At 36.4% G+C, this 21,386-nt stretch overlaps 1 protein-coding gene across 7 annotated transcripts in view; it reads right to left on the reverse strand.

Moving 5' to 3' along the window:
• Positions 1-21,386, reverse strand: part of ATG10 (autophagy related 10) — a 451,299-nt gene that overhangs the window by 205,811 nt on the left and 224,102 nt on the right. For all 7 annotated transcript variants that reach the window (XR_015248272.1, XM_086697540.1, XM_025924154.2 and 4 more), the window contains one exon: positions 982-1,089. Coding sequence is in view for 6 of the 7 variants with exons in the window: in XM_086697540.1 (XP_086553666.1) it covers positions 982-1,089 (108 nt within the window). In the remaining variant the exon portion in view is untranslated. The remainder of the gene's footprint in view (positions 1-981; positions 1,090-21,386) is intronic.

Here is a 21,386-nt window from a genome sequence, read left to right on the forward strand (position 1 = left end):
AAAATCGTAATCTCGCATTTTACCAGAATGCTCAGAATTCCAAGCATTAGTATTTTCTTCCTTTGTGTTGAGGCAATTAGATTCCCATCAATTCTATTTTAGAATTCAAGTACTTTACTTCAGAATGGGCTCTACAAAATTATGGTGTATCCAAAGGATGAAATGCAATGAAGCCATTTAAAGAACTATGGAATTCTACATTTACTGACATGTAAAGAAGTCTATGATATATTACTTGTGCATTGAAAAAAAAAGAAAAGTATGTACATGTCTGTACGACAGAAAATTTGTGGAAAGATATTTATTATAATAGTGGCTACATATAGTTAAAGGACATATGGCAGTTTTTGTACTCTTTACATATTTCTTGTTTACTTTTGCCATAGATATATAAAAATTTCTTTATTAACAATAACAATATAAGAAGGCTATTTGCATTTTGATAAAAATAAAAATGAAAGTATCCCAGAAAACCACTAAGCCATCAGCACCTTATTAAAATTTAATTTAGGAAGATTTTTAAGTCAAGGTTAAAGTGCCCTAAGGAATGAGACCCAGATCCAGCATAGTTTAAAAGGCATAGAGTTTTAAAGGGAAAAGAGTTAAAGGCAGACTAGGCAAAGAAGTCTCCAGCTATGTATTAATCAGCTAAGGGACATGTCTGTGTTGTCCTGGGAGGATTTCACTGGAGAAAAATCAATAGGCAATGGAAGTCGTCTGTGGTCTTCAGATCCAAGAGAAACCAAAAGGGTGAAGGCTCAGAGTCTGTAAGGACTCAGTAGATCTTTACACTACCACAATTCCTGCTTTCGATATTATAGAAGAAAATACTTCCTGACCAATGATATTCAATTTTTGCCTTATAGCAGGCCCAGGATCCAATGCCAGTTAATGTTTTCAAATATATGTTTAAGATTTAAATTGTTTCCTTTATACTTCAAAAAGACTGAAAAGGAGAATAAGACATATTAAACCACTTACCTCAATGGGTAGACATGTCTGTACACAGGCAGATGTTCCCGAATGTGACATCAGAGTCTCGGGTTTAATTTGAAAGTGTGTTTTGCACATGTAGCCTTCAGAAGAGTCCTGTGTTGCATCACCAAAGAATACATAAGAAAATGCCAATTATTTTAAGAATTCATCATTTTAAGCACTATAGTTTTCCATAAGTTTCAAACTGAGCAATAAAAAACTAAATACATTCAAAGAAATGAGATAATATGGATAAAGAAATTCATCCAATAAACCCTGGACATAGTAGCTACTCATTGAATAGAAGTTTTAATCCTCTACCATTCTCACTTATTAATGATGTTTCCCCCTTCTCTTAGATCTCCCTGCTCCTTCCTAAGCAGTCCATAGCACAATATGGACTATATAAGTCTATATAAGTCATAGAGCAAAACTTCTGGTTGGCAGCTGTTAAAAAGCATTTAAACTTAAAGAAATATTTCATCACATATTAATATTGGTTTCATGGCCTATATAAAAAGAGAAATTTAAGGAGAACTTGCAACAGATCTTGAAGTTAGAAGGGACCTTCCATTTTGACTTCTTGTTTAAGACAAGATCTCCATTAAACGTCACAGGGAAATAATTATGCAGCACTTGCCTGAGCACTTCCAGGAACCCACGCTTTACTCCCTTACATGACTACCGCCTCCATTTTCATACATAGTACATTGTTCATTGATAAAGTATTATACTGCACTGAAATGTTTATCTTTAACCTTAACTCAATGGTTTCAATTCTGCTCTCCAGAGTCTAAACTCTTTTCTACAAAGCCATTCATTCTTTAAAACCTTGATGACAATACCACCATTTTCAAATGTTCCATGGGGAAGATGGGACTTCCAAGCCCTTTACCAATTTGTACTGCTAGCCTCTTTCTTATATTTGCTCTTAAATACAGTAATGGATAATGTTTATCTAATTGTGGTCAGTTCCATTTTTTTAAGCAAAATTTGGTTGAATTCAATAAGGTCCTGTATATGGGGCGCCTGGGTGGCTCAGTCGGTTGAGCGTCCGACTTCGGCTCAGGTCATGATCTCGCGGTCTGTGAGTTCAAGCCCCGCCTTGGGCTCTGTGCTGACAGCTCAGAGCCTGGAGCCTGCTTCGCATTCTGTGTCTCCCTCTCTCTCTGCCCCTCCCCTGCCAATGCTCTGTCTCTCTCTGTCTCAAAAATAAATAAACATTTAAAAAAATTAAAAAAAAAAAGGTCCTGTATAAAAATGTTAACACCTCATGTACAAACATACCTACATATCAATGAATATTATTAATTCTCCACCAAACTATCATACTAACATTCACATTTTAACAGAAATAGTTATAAGTAATGAAGATGAGATTACTGATTCTGACGCAGCAGTTAAAATACAGAATAGCATTCCAACTAAAACAATTCATAATTCACTTAAATACTTTTACTAAGATTCAAAAATCCAGTTTTTATCTATAAAATAAGAAAAGAAAAATTTTATAGTACATTTTAATATTGCTTTTTTTTTTTAATTTTGTGTCATGCCAACAATGTAAGAGCATTGGATTTTAGGTACCTGAGCTAGTTTGAATAATGTCCCTTCTAAATTCATGTCCACCTAGAACCTGTAAATGTGACTTTATTTGGGAAACAGGGTCTATGCAAATGTAATAAAGTTAAGAGGAGGTCATACTGGAATAGGGTAGACCTGAATCCAATGCAACTGGCATCCTTACAAGAAGAGGGAAATTTGGTTACAGACACACAGATACACAGTGGAGAAGGCCACAGAAAAACACAGGCAAAAACTGAAGTGGTGCATCTACAAACCAAAGAATGCCAACAGTTGCCACCAATCATCAGAAGCAAGAAGAGGCAAGGAAAGATTTTTCTCTAGAACTTTTAGAGGGAGTGTTGCCCTGCCGACATACTGCTTTTCAACTCCCAACCTCCAGAACCATAAGAGAATGTACTTGTTTTAAACCATTCAGTTCATAGTACTTTCTTATGGTAGCCCTAGGAAACTAATACAGGAACTATATTTTCTGAGAAATCTGGCGGCACCTTTACAATGCCTCCCAGTTGCCTGGGCTAACACTTTACCAGCACTCACAAAAGAATGCTGCTGTTTGGTCCTGATCAGCACCAGTTCTAATTGGCTGGATCCAACTTATTATGATTGGTTGATACCACTGCCACAGGTTGTTAAACATTTTGAATATCATTCTTCCCTGTAAAGTAAGCTATTAGGTATCCAATATAATCACCTTTTATTATTTCATTCAAGTTATACATTTTGTAGAATTAATCATTTTTTTTAATTCTAGTTCTGCATCATCTAAACGCAAAGTACTTCCCCGATGTCCTTCTACCACTGAAATCTCTACATTTAGACAACATAAATGACATTTAATATTGGTTTAAATTGAGAAAGATATATGTAGTGAGTGTAGTTGTTGTTGCTGCTTTTTACATCAGGTATTTATTGCCCCATCTTCTGGAAGAGTAGTCAATTATCTTCTATGGAAGCATTCCCTACTTCCCTGTCAGTGTGGACATGGCCTCCCAACTATGAGAATGATCAAAGAACTCTGATCTGGCCAATAAGGACATCAGTCCTGCTGACCTCAGAAACTCAGACAGGCAGTCTACTCAGGGCCAATGAAAACAGTTCAGGACTTCAGTTAGGGGACAGGGAACGGTATTCTCTTTTTGACTGGATTTCAACCAGGAAGACGGGCAGCCTTGGCAGTGCTGGCAGCCATCAAGTAATTAAATGGAGCCTGAGAATGAAGCCAATGCAGAGGAAAGCAAAGCCATGAGATGCAGAAAGACCAGATCCTGATTACACTATTTACACCACCCATACTTAAAGTTAGTTCTACCCTCAAATTTTGCAATTACCCGGCTTCAAAAAGCCCCTCCTTGGCTTCACCCAACTTGGATTGGGCTTTCTGTCACTTGCAACTAAAATAGTCTTTCTATAAAATGACCTATATTGTGTTTATTATGTTAAAACTAGATGAGTTTTCCTGCTGTTGAGAATGGGCCTCCGATAACCACAGAAAGAGGCTCCTAAATCATGAAATAGTTTGACTTGAATGACTAAACTAGATGGTTTTCTACTGTATTGTATGATCACCCTCATTATACTAGATAATCAATAGTTGATTATATAAAAGATTTACCAAATACAGTAAAACCATAATGATACGTGTTTGTGAGACAGAAAGTACTGGCAGTCTGCAATTTAAAAATAATCTAGCTATAGAGGGAACAAAAAAAAAAACCCTTTAGACATTCAGAGAAGAGTTAGAACTGAACTGTGTGTACTGAATCTGATTCATCAAATGAAGGTAACTATTCTGTTTCATTAGGGCTGATCATACAACCTCTTCTTATGGCAAATTCTAATACAAGGCAAAATACATCTCCTTTGACACCAAGAGGTTAAGTCAAAAATTCCTATACACCTGTGTTATAAAATCTAAATGTATTATCTGATCTCTTAGCCAATGAATTAAGATAGAGAGATGTGTCATTTTTAATATTACTTGTAATTTAAGGGATGTTGTTTCTATTGTGGGTACTTTCTGATACTACTTATTGGTGTCTATAAGGAGATACATGGGATTTTTGACACAGCCTATATATACGGTAAATTTCTTTTCAGTATCAATCTCTTAACAGTCAACATTAGCCTTGAAAAATTAAATATAGAAAAAAAGAGTTTATAGAATATTAGCTTCCTTTCAAACATTTACTTTCATAGAAGTAAATGTTCTCCTATGCTGTTTTAAGGCAGAAAAGTATGTTCTCCTCTTCACTGTTGAAGGTTGCTTTTGTAGAGACAAGCAAACATAAAAGCATGAGGAACTGCCCCCTGAGCTAGTACTACAGTCTGTCTGGCCCAATAAATGATAATTAACTCAAATCTCAACTGACTTTCCTAGTAGACACTCAACTCTAGCTTCCTTGCATTCGTTCTGTAGTTATGATAGCTTACAATTCAATGTCGTTTTCTTTAATTTTTTAACATGTGTTAGTTTTATTTTCCCTAAGCAATCCAAAGTTAAGACTAGGCCCAGCCCCTGGGGAAGAAAGGGTCCTAACTACAGAGTCTGCTTGCACATAAAACACTGGTTCCTTGTCTCCACGGAGTCTGAAAACACTCTGGACCAGAACAGGAGAAGGCAGGAACAAAGGAAACCTTGCAGTTTATCCAACTCAACCCTATCGTGTTAGAGATTAGAGGATGAAGGACTTAAGTACTTTTAAGAGATCTGTCTTACAACTAATTGGGGGAGCCACTGGAACTGGAAAACAGGCCATATGACCCCAGTGCTCTCCATACCACACTAAGCAATTCTGCCAGAGATCAGCATCATGGTAGAAACATGCTTACTGACTGTTGTGGAGTGGTGAAAGCCCAAACTTTGCACACTGAGTAACAAGCTGAAGCACTCAAGGGTGATCTGGGAACCAGGAGCCTCCTTGTCATCTGGGAGCTTGTTAGACACACAGAATCTCAAGCTTTGCTCGGGAACCTCTGAATCAGAATCTGTATGTAACAGGATCCCAGATAATTTGTGTGCACTTTTGGAGGCACTGAGGCAACATGTACTGCAATCCCTGATTCAAAGGGATTGCAGACTGATTACATTAAACAATGGTTCTCAACCTTAGCTGGGGTTCCCAGTCACAACTTTCCTGTAGTCTGTAATGCAGCATCCAGGATTGAGAATTACTTCACTTAATTCATTCAAGTTCCCATTTGGAACTCTAAGAACAGAGTCAACCAAGTAATCTGTAGCTGTCTCAAGGGAAATGGCCACAAACAACTCCCAACCTTTAGGAATAGTATGCTCACTTGGAGCTCTCCATATACTAAACTGGCCTCTGCGAACACTCATCTTGAGCTGTGACAGTGCTGAGACTGCTTTTTAAGTGGTCTTTACTACTACCTCAAACCTTACTTTCTGGCAATTTTCCCAGCCTTAACCTAGGCCTCTGTAACTGCCATTAATCTCATAACTTAAAACTGTCACTGTCCTGTATCTAACTACACTTCAGCCATCAGAACTCCGTGCTGCCCATCTGCCACAAAGCAGGTTGCTTCATCCCATCACTGCAGAAGAGAAACTAATAGAATGTGTCCAGGTGCTGTAAGCCAAACACCAATTAAAAAGAGAACACTTCCTCTGCACAGTCAAAACTCAAGTTATCTCCACAGAATGCCCTTCACTTTATACCAAAATAAGGAATAAAGACTTAAATGAGAAAAAACAATGCCATAAATGTGCTAGATGAAAACACTAGAAAATATATGTAAATAATTTTATATTTGTATGTTTATATATATATGTATATATGTATATATAAAGATATTTTAAAAATAGACAAAAACTTCACAGTCATAATAAAATATTGATAATTTCCACTCCACAGAAAAAAAAACCTAACACCATAAAGTCAAAAGACAAACATCAAAATATGAAAAACAGATTTGCAGCCATATCATAGAAAAGGACTAATTACGTCAATATATAAATAGCTTTAATTTCTACAATGTATTGACAGTTCCAATAAACCAATAAGAAAAAGACCAGCAACTCAATAGGAAAATGAGTAAAGGATATAAACAGCTCACTGCAGAGGAAGTACATAGGGATATTAACCATGTAAAAATAGGTTTAATGTTTCCCATAAGATAAATGCAAATTAAAACTGTGTGATACCATTTTTTTACCTATCAGATTGGCAAAGATAAAAAAAAAAGCATGAAAATATAGCGGGTAGATAAAGATATAAATAAAATGGTAGACACTGTCCTATGTTGCCAGGGCAGGGTAAATTAGTATAATCTCCTCAGGAACAAGTTGGCAATACCTATACACATTAATAATGCACGTGTCTTCCACCCAGAAATGCATCTTACAAATAGAGTTGCACATGTAGGAAACAGAATTCATGGAATGATACATATAAAGTATTGCTTCAACAGCATAAAATTGGATATAACCTAAATGCCTATCAGTGAAGTTAAATAACATTGTGGTATATCCAAATAATGGAATGTTATGTAGCCATAAAAATTGAGTAAGTTCTACAAGCAGTGATATGGAGTAATAACTAAAATAGATCATTAAGGGGAAAAATGTGCAGAACAGTATGCGTGTGTGTATATTATGTCATCATTTGTTTAAATACAAATGCATACGCTTTTGTGTGTACTGAATATACCTGGAAGGACACCCAAGACACTGGTATCAGTGGTGACCTCTGAAAGTGTGGGTGAAGAGGGTGGTAGGGTTAGGAAGGAAACTTACTTTTTTAGTATACAAAGCCTTCTGTGCCTATAAGTAACAAATACTTCATTGATTGTTAAACAAATCCTTCATTGATTGTCCTTTGAACATATGTCTCCAGGCTATCACACTGCTGTAATAAATCCCAATCTTGAACTTCTAGGGAGAAAATGTCTTGGAAGCTGTATAGAAAGCTATAGAGACAAGTTTTCTAGTGTGGTTCTGATTGTGTATTGGAAGGGGATCTAAAGATTTCTTAACAGAACATGTTTGTGTCTGCTTTCTCACAAGTTGCCATGGGCTATGCCACCCAGAGAGCTGTTATGCCTTTTGGAATCCAGCTATCCAAATAATTATAGGGCTTCTGTTGTTGAATTTTAATAAGGTTTTAATGATCTCTAGAAAAACACTGCTATCTAAAAAAAAAAAAAGAAAAAGAAAAAAAAAGGTGGTTACCTAAGGACCTCAGCTCTGCTTTGTAGTAGTCTTGCACATAGGACTCAAACTCAAGTTAACAGCCCAGAAAGGCAAGGTTGCTGGGGAGGAATTAAGGGATGCAGAAGTTTCTAGGTCACTGCCAACACTGATCAAACAGTCCCTTCAGGGTCAGTGGAACCCTGAATAACAGGCCAAACCTGGCCACAAATCTCAGGTGGTTATTCTGTCCTTCTGTAAGAGATCAAATCAATACTACCAGTAGCTGCCTATAGCTGATTAATCTAAGGGGTGAAAAAAGAAAGTAAAAACTGCCTCTGGAAAACAAAGATTATACTGGGTAGATCAGATGTTAAACTAGTACCTGTCCATTTTTTAAAAAGCCAAAGTTGGTGTAGGAAAGTAGTTAAGGATTTAGAGATCCTCCAGAACACAATTCTAAAAATGTTAATGTGTCCCCACCTCGTGCCCACCCCTCACACCCACCCAATCTTACTAACTCTGGTTCCAATTTCTGATATCATTATACCTTCCAAATGCATTTGGAATGCATTTCCAAAAATTTCAAAAGACCAAAAACTCAAGAAACCAAAACCCAAAAGTAAAAATGAGGATATAACATATTTCAGCTTTGAAAAAAAGCTTTGTACATCTCTAATTTTCCCTGGTCTTTTAGTATTTTGGAGTTTATTCAACATAACACAGTAATTTATTAAATAATCTACCCTTACCTCAAAACTTTCTAGGGCAGAGGATTGGAGATGTACCTCAGCTCCAGCTAAGGAAGCTGGGGCTGTCCTTGTGGGGGAAAAAAAAATTCTGGCTGGCTCCCATCCAATATAGGCTGATACCCCCTTGCTTCACCATTTTCACAACACAACCCATAATTATTGCTTTTTTCTGTTTGACCTAACGTGTGAATGCCTACTGAACATATTTGTTCATTCGCTGGAAATCAAACAACAAAACACACGTGACCACAGGCCCTTGACTGGAGACTCTCTGATTCTTCCCAATTAAAAGAGCTTTCTTAAGCAAGGCCAAGGTATGAAAAGAAAAGATAATCTGTAGGAGTTTGACTGAAATATTCTCTCCAAGGCAGCAGCATATCAGTGGGTTATACTGCCTTCTATCACAATACCTAGTTCAGCAGTGAATCTTGCCTACATTAGCACACTCACTATATACTTTTATTAGATTTAAATTCTAATCCATCTATAAACAAGACAAAGAGAAATAATTACATTATTATTAAATATAATAAACAAAATCTAAATATTATAAATCTTGATGATATAAAAATAATAATATAATTTAAAAAACAGAAGTAGAACAGGAAGGAATGTGGGAGATAGTATAAGCACATTTAATTCCTCATCTATCACAACAGGAATCAATTTTTATTGTCCAAAGATGAGAAATCAGGAAGCAGATGTACATTATTTAAGGTTAAAGGGATAACTATGAAAATAACACAGATGTTCAATAACTCACAACAAAAGATGCCATGATATAATATTAGGTGGAAAAAGTAAGTTACAGAACAATGATCCCATTTACATAAATATATTATAAGTGTGCATTCATATATTTATATTTACATAGAAAACAAACTACATATCTGAAACAGAGGAAAGAAAATATTTTCTTCTGTATTTTATATATCTATGTATTATAAAAGTTTTTACAGTGACCATGTACTGTTTTTCCTTGTAAAAATTAAAACAAATAAAGTAAAATAAAGATCCAACCCATGTAAGAAAACACTATTCTAGGAAAACTAAATAAGGAAAGTTTTAAACTTTCCTTCCACTCTGAAATCAAAATTATTCTAAAAACCACAAATGTTTTTACATATACTAATTTTTGTTTTTCTCTCCTTTTTAAACTAACCCTCTAGTTGGTAAACCAAAACAAGGTCAATACTTCTTTCCTAGAATTCTAGCATATCTTTGGCAAACATCTTTTTGGCTACTTAAAATTCCAATTTTAAGGGTCTTCAATTCTTTGTTTCATTCAATGAAGACATACCGAGAGGCCTGTCACTCTGCTCATTTGCCCAAGAAGTTGGTTTTCTAACAACAGCTCTGCTCCCTTTTCCTGGCAGGACTCTCAGACCTGCCAAGTCCCCCCTCTTTTCACCTCCAGCCCATTCCTGACTTCGCAGATGAGCAGGAGAACACACTACCCGCCCCTTCCCCAAATGCAGGTCAAACACAGAAAAGCACACTGGCCCCAAGAAAAAAAAGGCAAAAGAAACCAGCTACTTGTCAGACCAGAAAAGGTTACTGAACCAATTTAGTGACCTTATCTGATGGAAGCATGCATTTCTGTGTTTACACAGACCTACACAGCCTGCTTATTTCACACACGTTTTTAGACAATGATTACAGTTTAAAGGATGCTAAATCCCTTCTCTTTCTTGGAGCCAAAGCACCAAAAAGTAACTTTAAATCACATCAGTTCCATTTTCCTTTTTAACACTTTCAACAGGTATCTGTACAATGTTAAGTTTCACTATAAAGCATTTTGTGGGATTTCAGTCTCTTTTTCTTCTTTTGCTTTCTTAATAATGTTTGCAGGTTTTCCAACTTAGCCATTTGGAGTTTTCAATTTTCAGTTCATAGATACGGGACCTCCATCTGTGCCTCATACTCTTTTTATATTAAACAGTTTGGTTTTGCCTCCTAGAGCATTCTGGCTTATCTGTGCCCAAGGAATGGCCAACAGCTACTATAAGTGATTAGAGGGGATGTGGGAAACCTGGTGCAGAAAAATATTTTTTTTTCCTCTTTGCTTCTACTTCCAATTTAACTTTATAGAGATTTACCATATTTTGTTCACTCTAGTTGAAATCTTCTTAAAGTTTTGTCATTGCTTTTCTAATATCATAGAATAAAAAACAAACATATAAATGACACAGGTTCTGACTTTCCCTGTCTTGATTTCTAGATTTAAATTTACTCCAAATCTGATTTCTTTCATAAATAATTTCTGTTTTATAACATTATCTCTTCTAAGCAAACCATTCAAGAGAATTAAGAGTACTGAAGTTATTTTACACTGAAAAGTAAACTGAAAGAAATGTGATAGTCTGACACTAGAAAATTATCAGGGTAGCAAGTTGTCACTTTGATTTCAAAGCATTATTCTTGCAAAGCAGTACAAACAATTTGTTAACTTTACTAGTTTCTCACAAAATAAAATGTGCCTGACCTTAAGCAGTTTAACTCAGAGAAGGCTCCTGCTGTGAGGGTGGGAGGAAGAGAAAGGGAAAGTGAGAAAGGTCTTTCTTTTGTATAGGTGCCATACAAAGTACTGCAAAATGGGTAGCTTAAAACTAGAGATATGTATTATTCTCTCACCATTCTGAAGCTGGGGGCTTGACGTCCAAAATCAAGGTGTTGGCACAGCCATGCTCTCTCTTTAGGCTCTAGGGGGAGAATCCTCCCTTGACTTTTCCTAGGTTTTGATTGTTGCCAACCTGCAGATGCATCACCCCAGCCTCTGCTTCTGTTTTCATGAGGTCTTCTCCCTGGTGTGTCTGTATCTGTATGTCCAAATTTCCCTGTTCTTATAAGGACACCAGTCATAATGTACTTAGCACTCTAATCCCGTATAGCCTCATCTTAACTTGATTACAACTGCAAAGACCCTATTTCCAAATAAAGTCACATGCACAGGTTCTGGGTGGACATGAATTTGGGGGGACACTATTCAACTCAGTATAGATAGCAAAGCAGAAAGAGGTGAGTGAAAGGCAGTCACACAGCTGCTGCACAGAACACAGAGGCAGCTTGCCCAGAACAGCCAAGGTAGGACAGAGTCAATGGTTAGTACTTCAGAAGCTGTTCCAACCTGAGCACAATAAGCCAGATTCTCACGGCTACTGCTGAAAACCAAAAGGGTTTTGACCAATCATAGGGAAGAAGATACTGACAGCTTTTAGAGAAGGCTGCACAGTACTAGTACAATCACTGCTTTTTATCCATGAGGCCTGAATACTGTGAGATTGAAGACTTTACTAAAATCATTCTACTTGCCAAAAAGAGCATTCAATATCCACTAATTGGATCAATATCAGGAATGTGGCAAACTCACACTGACAGAAAAGAGGGAAGAGGAAGAAAAAGAGGGAAGATGTTATCCTCTCAGTCTTTTTTATTAATGTAACAAAAGTTTCCTGACGTATTTCCCAGAATGAGTCACAATCTCTGCCCTCATAGTCATCTCCATTCCAAGCCTGTGCATGTTTAAAGCTTTTCTACTGAATGCCCTCTCCTTCTGTATCTTCTATCAGAACTCCTGCTTCCCAGAGCATGACATGAGCAAATCTCAGAAGAAGAAGGAAGTCTGTTGCCTCTGTATCAAGGCAAGAGCTATGTGAAAGCTGGGCCAACACAATAGCCCACAATGCTACAAATCTTAGGGAGACATCCTTTAATACCTCTTCTTCATTTCCATGAGTTAATCATGTTCTCCCACTGCTCTGCTGCCAATCTTGGTTTGGAAACAGAACAGTTGAACTGATGATCATATATATCTGATAATATCTTAGGTTAAAATCTATATTTATTAAATGTAAATGTTTCATATAATGGCAATACACACTAGTATCCTTCAAGAAGTTTTGCATTCTTCTGTTTCTTTAGTAGTTCTATAGAATGGAGACTAGATGTACCCTCCCATCTTAAGCAACTAGAAAGCTAAACAAAAAAACATGAAACCAGAATTTTCAGATATTGGGACACAGGCAGTGCAGGACAGTAATCTCTAAGAGATTGGAAATATACAAGGTGAGGTCTACAAGTGTCCCAACTCATTGTCTGGAGAAAGTTCTTATAAAAGAAAAGATAAAATGGCAGACGGTTCCATGGTGTGCTTAAATAATCTAAAGAATCAACAGAAAAAGTAATAAAAATAAATAAGAGAGTTTCAGAGAGTGTCCAGGAAGATCAACATATAAAAACAATAATTTTAGGGGCACCTGGGTGGCTCAGTTGGTTAAGCATCCTGCTTAGGTCATGATCTTGCACTGACAACAAGGAGCCTGCTTGGGATTTTCTCTTTCTCTTTCTCTCTCTGCCCCTCCTCACTTATACTCTCCCTCTCTCACTCTCTGTCTCTCTCCCCCTCCCTCCCTCTCAAAATAACTAAACTTAGAAGAAAATTTTAAAAACCAATAATTTTACAAATATAGTAGTAATCAATTAAAATCATGAAGATACACCATTCCCAATATGAACAAAAACATGTCAAATACCCAGGAATATATGTATCATGTCAGGAAAACTCTACAACTTTACTGTAGACCATGAAAAAAATCCCAACGAGTTTTTTATGAAACTTGTAAAATGATTCTAAAATTTATGTTTAAAAAATGCACAGGGTAGTTGATTTTTTTTAAAAGAACAATGAATGGTATATTTATCAGTTATCAAAATCAACTAAAGGGCACTAGTAATAATTAAAATCTATGTAATTGTGACAAACAAGTAAAATAGATCAAGGATTAGAATATGGAGTGCAGAAGTAGACTCATATGTTGGAATTTAATATATAAGAAAAAAATTGGATCATAGATGGAAGAATGGATGAGTCAATAATAAACATGAAGTCATCTGGTTCACCATTAAATAAAGTAAACCACATTACTATCTCACACAATCTCCAAAATAAATTCCAGATGGATTAAAGCTCTAAATATAAAATAATAATAAAAATAACGGTCTAGAGGAAAATATAAGAGAATATTTTCATAATTTGAAGTTAGGGAGGATTTCCTGAGCAAAACACCAACCCAGAAGCCATAAAGCAAAAGAAGGCAGATTTGTTAAAAATTTAAAACTCCTATATGACAAATGACACTATTAACAAAGTTAAAAGAGAAGTGGCAGTCTAGGAAAAAATATTTGCAATACATATAAGAAATGAAGGATTGATAGTCATAATATATAAGTTACTCCTACAAATCGATATTACAAAGATAAACAACCCTACAGTAAAACAGACAAAGGACATAAACAAAAAATTCCTGGAAGAAATACCAGTGACCAATAAGCATATAAAAATATGCTCAACATCAGTGTAATAAGGAAAATGCAAATTAAATCAATATATCATTTTTTACCTTTTAGAATGAAAAACTTAAAAAGATCAGTAATATCTAATTTTATAGAGTAGGAGATAATGGGGATACTCATATACTTTTTGATAGGAAAATTAATTGCTACAGTATATTTGGAGAGAAATTTTGTCTATGTTTTCATTCATTCAACAAATACTATTAGCACCTACTTCATGCAATATATTGTACTCAGCCTCAGGGTTACAGTAGTGAACAGAAAGTGAACAGGTTCTTTTCCTATGAAGCTTGCATTCTAGAAAACAGGGAGCAGGGTAGAGGAGATAACAAATAACTAAATATGTAAAGTAGGTGGGATTAAGTGCAATAAAAGTAAATTAGAGTAGGGATGCCTGGGTGTCTCAGTTGGACCACTGACCATCTCTTGATTTCGGCTCAGGTCATGATCTGACGGTTGGGATGGAGACCCCCGAGGAGTCCTATGTGGGATCAGGCCCTTGCTTGAGATTCTCTCTCTCTCTCTCCCCTTCTCCCTTCCTTGCTTTCTCTCTCTAAAAATAAGTAGTAAGGGGGTGCCTGGGTGACTCAGGCAGTTAAGTGTCTGACTCTTGATTTCGGCTCAGGTCATGATCTCACAATTTGTGAGTTTGAACCCCACGATGGGCTCTGCTCTGATTCATGGAATCTGCTTGGGATTCTCTCTCTCCCTCTCTCTCTGCCTCTCCCCTGCTCCAGTGCTCTCTCTAAATAAATAAATACACTAAAATTTTTTTTCTGTTAAAAAATAAAAATAATTAAGTAAATAAATAAATTTTAAAAAGGGGTAAGGGGGATTGAGTGATAGGATTAGGAAGATGCTATTTTACATTAGGTAGGCAAGTAGTAGCTCCTCACTGATATGGTGAGCACTGATCTAACAAAATAAGGGAATAAGTCATAAAGCTATCTAAGAGAAGAACACAACAGACAGTAGGAATGGGAAGTGCCAAGGCCCCATGGTGTAAATGGCAGGGATATTAGTATGGCTGGAGCAGAATGAAAGAGTGGGGGAATGACAGAACTTGAGACTAGAGAGTAAAGGGTGTAAGAACTGATTAGACCTTGGAAGTCATGAACAAAGCTTTGGATTTTATTCTAAAACTGAAAGTCATTGGAGGGTTCCGAGCCACAGACTTATATGACCAGACTCACATTCTTACAAGACCACTCTAGCTGCTGTTTAAAGACTAGATTCTAAATGGGCATTAATTAGGAAGCGACTGCAACAAGCCAGGTGAGAAATGATGCAGCCTGGGCTAACGTGGTGCAGTCAAGGTGGTGAGAAGTGGTAGATTATGGATATATTTTGAAGATGGAGTTAGGATTTACTAAAGGACTAAACATGGATGTAAGAGAAAGAGAGGAGTCAAAGGTAACTTCAGGCTCTTCTCCTGAACATTTGGAAGCTAATATTTACTGAGATAGGGAAGTATGTAGAAGAAGAAGGTTGGGGTGGAGAGGGAGAAGCTTTAATAAAAATGAATTAAATGTGCAATACCTTGTACACATTAAAATGGAATGTCAATTAGGTTGCTGGAAATAAAAGCCAGAAGTTCAGGGACATGATAGGCACTAAAAATACAATTTTTAAGAGATATCAGTGAATGTATAGTATTTACAGCCAAGGAGCTGGGTAAGATATCCTAGAGAGGGAGTCTAAATGGAGAAGAAAAGAAGTCCAAAGAATGAGCCCTGGGGCACTCCAGTGTTCAGCTGTTGATAGATGAGAAAGAACCAGCAGAGGAAGCCAAGAAGAAACAGTCTCAAGGTAGAAATTAACTGACAGGTTTATGTCCCAGATGCTAAGCAAAGAGTATTTCAAGAAGAAAGTGATAATTGTGCTAATTTTGCAGTATCCGTCAAAATGCAAAGTGAGCACACTCTCTCATTCAGCAATTCCATTTTGAACTATTAATTCTACAGATATATAAGTATATATAAAAATTGTTCTGCATGGGTATTTATTAAAGTATCATTTGTTATAGCAAATTAAATGCTCATCAATAGGGGACTGTTTAAATTATGGTGTATTGGACCTAATGGTGCAATAGGGGACTGCTTAAATTACCTTGCATTGAACAGGAGAATGAAATGCAATAATTTGAAAAAATGGAAGAAGTAAGTTACTGAGATGGAATGACCTCTGAATATTAAGTTAAAAAACTACCTGAAGAATAATCATATGGAGTAATTGATTCTAGACACAGGGAAAAGAAAACATATATGTGTGTGTTACCTGCAGAATAGGAAGAATAATGTGATGAGAGAAAACATGAGTTCCAAATCACACTTCCTGGGATATAAATTTGGCTTGTCACCTTGGACAAGTATCTTAACTTTTCTTGGCCTTCCTTCCTCTTTCTATAAAATCCCTCAAGGGGAGGTTATCTAAGGATTAAATGAATTAATATACAAAAAGGATCAGTGTCTGATACATGGCATTCAGTCAATAAGTGTTAGATATGAATAATACCTTAATAATGTACATTATTACATATAATAACCACACATATAAATTCATAGAAAGAGATTTTAAAGTTTACTCTCCACACTGGTTTTCTCTGAAGTTTGGGACTGGGAGTTGGCAGAGAAGGTGAGAAGTGGCCAAAAACACTTTATCATATATATGTTATATTACTTGAACTGTTAATAATAGACTAATGCAAATTTTTACAAAAGTAGATATACACTCCTTGTGAAAATTTTTAACTTTTTTTCATTTAAAGAGGAAAAAACTAGTAGGAATTTATGAATCTTAATGGCTATTTTTGGTGATTTTCATTCAATAATTTATGGTTCAGCTGACACTAATAAGATAAATCAAAGAATTAGGATAATGTGAAGCAGGCAACTTAACATTTTCTAGTCATTTCCAAGAAATATACACAAACAAAAGATAAACAACAGTGGCAATAAAAATAGAAAAGACAGAGAAAAAGAGCCTGAATAAAATGAAATAAAGGGAAGAGAATGAAATTGAGCACAAATTCATAGACTCTGAGTCTAACCATTCAGGCAAATCAAAAACCCTATCTATCACATTGGAGAGAGGCAGTCACACAGCATCTCTGACACATTTCCAGTGGCATGTATTATTAGTCAGTTATACTCTATATTAACCAAATGTAGTCTTCTGTTGGTCCTACTTATCCCACCTGAAACAACACAGAATTAAGACTCTCTCTTCACCAAGACTGACTTTTGGCTACATATTCTGGCTCCACTACTTTGGATGGGACCAGTCCTGTCCAATGTGAGCAGAGAGGGCATTCCAAACAGCAGGTTGCTACAGTTGCTCCAAATCTAAGGCAAATACAACAAAGATTCTTTCCATTCATTGATACCAACAGATAGAACTGTTAAGACAATGTGGACATACAACTGCATGACTTCTGATTTTGACTAAGTTCTGCTTAGAGAAAAGACAGGTATTTGCAGGAGGCAAATGTTAGAGTATGCTCTGTGCAGACTCAACCCTTTTATACATAGCTCAAAGTCTTTATTTCATTACCTCTTTCTTTGTCTTCAATACAAACCCTTCACCAGTTCTTCCCCAGACCTTCCCAAGGTGGAGCTCACCACTCCATGTATGTATCTGCCTCTAATTACTATTTACTGCATTTGCATGTGTTTTTTTTTCTCATTATAATGTCATTAGCATGCAAGGGAGCCTGGTTGCCAGGGCAACCAGGAGTGGTGAATGCACTGCACAGCCTTTAATGAAAACTTAACCCTACTTCATTTAATTCCCACTGTGTTTTTTGGCTCACTTCACTTTTGTGGTTGCAAGAATGAAAATATCCTGTAGTTACCCCTGCTTATGTAGAGCTGCCCCAAGGTCTGGGGAACTTCATGTGTTCCCCTGAACATACTAACAACACTTTATATTTATCGTAAGTAACCTTGATAGCCTCCTCTGATAACAATAAATTATCATTCTGATCAACACTGCTCACTCAACACAGTCCTTTGAATTTCTTGAACAGTCTATTTTTCTCAGATTAAATAGGTTTTTCAAATTTGATATGATTTTTGCAGTCCTTATTCACCAAACTGCCAGCCCCTGAAAACATTCTAAATGATTTGGTTGAGATCAAACTCACTACTTCCATAGCATCCTGCCCATCTGGTAACCGTCTCGAAACAAAACAAGAGATTAGTTTGACATGACTTTTTTCAGCCAACCTACAAAGGTATGCTTATCAAAGCTGGGTATAATAATAATAATGATGGTTTCTCAGCTGATCAAATCCACATTTAATTTAAAAACAAAGCAAAACCTCCATTACAACAGGCAAAAATGAGATTATACTCAGTATGAATAATAATCAAATCCTAAAACTGGGTTCAAAAATCCAACTACACACCCATAGGAGCTCTTGCTTATTAACAGTAATGCACACTTTTAAGCCACAAGAGCTAAGATGCCTTCAAGTTCAACAGAAGCCAAAGTGTGACAGGCTGTCATGTACGGATTTCTTGGAACACAGTTTGTTATTGTTATACTTGCAAAGTAAGGTAAGGACAGCAAGGTCAACAGTATTGTAGCACTGTTTTAAGAAAGCATATCTTGTATGAACCAGCAACTAATGACCATAAAAATCTTTTATTTTCTGGTATCACTGTCTTTTACAATATGAGGAAAGACAGTGGAGCCAATCACTGAAGTAAGGCAGCCTGAGGAGTAAGAAGCCAGTAGGAAATGAGCTCTCACTTCTTATGTAGCTGACCTGGAGAAGAGGAATGCTACTGTCCAATGAAACCAGCTGTGATGACAGAAAACTTTCTTGTGCTGTGCAAAATGGTAGGCAGTAGCCACTTAAAGTGTGGCTTGTGCAACTTTAAGGGAACCAAGTTTTTGATCTGAGTTGATTTTACTTATTAAAATTTCAATTTGAATTGCCACACGTAGCTAGTGGCCACCATATTCTAAAGCATAGCTACTTAATAAAATGATGGGGTATTGCAAAGTAAATGTTCTGATGACATCTTAATTTTGGACTATATTCATCAACTTTCCCCCAAACAAGCAAATGAGTCATAACGTTAAGAGGAAGTTCTAGTATAGCATCTGTTGTAGGCCACTTCCTCCACAGGAGAAGGTCCAGGACATGAGAACAGTATGTGTTGAGATCAAGGGGGGAAATTTAGGAGGAGAAAGGTAGTTAGATACACTACAGATTTGAAAGGCAGTGTAGCATAGAGACAGGTACAGAGATTCTACAGCCAGACTGCCTGAGTTCATGTACCAGCTCTACCATGAACAGGAGTGACCTTAGCTTCCTCACCTGTAAAATGAGAATCATAATGGTACTATTACCAGCCAGTGTAAAATTAAACTGAATTAATACATAGAAAACACTAAAAATAGAACCTGACACAAAGTAATTACTAGTATTTTTTTCCAAAAAGCAGGTTTCTCCTTCAAAAGTTGACTTGTTTTGATCAATCCCCATGAGTGAGTTATAGAAGGCTAAGAAACCTATTTCTCTACCCAAGCCTTTATTCTTCCACATAATTCAGAGACCACCAGAACAGCTATTTGGCTTTAGTCCAGATGAGTCTGGTTCATCATCTTCTTGCCACCTACTCATCCCACTACTGCTGGTCCTTATTCCCCACCTCAGTAAGACATAGGTGACAGCAGGCTCTCCCCCACCACACTTGCCCAGTTAGTAAATGTATTTCCTGAAATCTTACCCTCTCCCAGTCTTTGCTTTGTACTCTATTCTCCGAAATCATTTAATGACTGATTTTGAGACCTGTCACAGTTAACATTCTTGCCTCAGCTTTCCAGACTGTTACAGGTTTCAGTCCAGTGCTTCCTAACCCTTTCAAATCATGACACACATAAAAATTCATATTTGAACAGTATAATGGAGTAAACTTGATGGGATTTGGTGGTATCTATAAGGAACTCAGTGAAAAAAATCTTAAATACATTTTCTTTATATTACAAAATTATTAGTCAATCTCCACCCCTACCAGCAGCCCCAAGCTACTTTCCACCTCTACACAGACAAATGATAGAAACTCCTTTCTCATCACTAACTAGAATTTGGATAATTCAAAGCTAAATTGTACTTCAAAATTGTCATCATTCAGTAAATCAAACAACTCTTCCTTTACTTTCATCAACAAGTGTAATGTGAAAATTTCTTAGGATAGCATAAATTGTGAATACAACTGAAATCATACACTTAAATCCATGATGCAGCTTTTCCTTAAGTATGCAAGATGTTGCTCTACTCGTCTTAATGATCGTTCTTTACTATTGAAACCATGCAACAAACTAAACGCCACAAATGAATCATTTTTAACCCCACGTTTCTGAGGCCAAATTTTCGCACTAACTCCATAAATTTTATCAGCACATGTTGAGACATTATCATGAGATTCTGGCAATATTCTATTAGGTTTATTCACTCAGCTAATGAAGCTATTTTTTCAAGCCAATAACTACTTTTTAACAAATCTTCAAACAAGAAGTGTTTATAGAGCAAGTCTGAATTCTCCTTCTAGCTCATAAACTTTTGACAGAACTCTTCTTTGGACATATACCATCCAGAGTATGAAACAGTGGAAAGCTTATTCCAATCCCATTTCTTCACATGCAGCTAAAAACAGATGTGAATAAAGCAGTTTCAGGTATATTGTATTCTCCATTTAGAATACACCAGACTATGTGAAATTCATATGGAGGCAGACTTTTACAACAGAGCTTCTATGAAAAGAAAATATCGTATTATTTGAAGCTCAGTATTTTCCCAACTTTTGGTGTGCAGCCATTACATCTTCCTGTCCCTGCACTCACTCCATCAGTATACAAACCCAAGCATGTTTCCATAATACCTTATTTGTTTCAAAGTATGAATTCACAACCTTCAATATTTCACCCCCAGTAATTTCTTTTGGTATTTCTTTATAGAGAACTGATATTCTTCCCAGCATTTCTCTTCAAGAATTCTAACTGTTCCAGAATTTGGCAGTTTCTTAACAGGTGTTTTTTTTAATAATAATCTGCATTAATAATTTCTTTGTACCATCTGACATATCATCAACATATTTACAAGTGTTACTTGACAGTACCACTGTTTCCATCTCTTTTGCTTTCCTGGCCTCAATTTCTAGACTGACGGGTAAAATGAGGGCTTCTATCCATCCTACGTTGAGGCAGTTGGCTTTAGCTTCGAATGGGGTGATCCTGTAACTGGTTTATTTAGCTTTATCCTAATAAACTGTAAAAGTTTACTGTTCGAACCAATCTCAAAAAGTTTTGGTTTTTTGTATTACTTGTGCAACACTTAAAGATGGTCCAGTCTCTTCCTGCCCGGGATTTTCTGCAGTGAGGTGCCAGTGCAGTTTGCTGTGTACCTTGTCTTTGCAATCATTTTCCTGCCAGTAAGGCATTTAGGCTGAGGGGGGAAAGTTACTAAGCACACATATCCAAGTTTGAGATAATTTTCATTTCATTACCTAACTAGTAACTTCAATTTATTTTTTATGTGAAACTGAAGGCTTTTCCGCTTTAAT

This window comes from Puma concolor, chromosome A1 (genome assembly GCF_028749965.1).
Source record: "Puma concolor isolate L17-30 chromosome A1, mPumCon1.1.hap2, whole genome shotgun sequence".
Classification (NCBI taxonomy): Eukaryota; Metazoa; Chordata; class Mammalia; order Carnivora; family Felidae; genus Puma; species Puma concolor.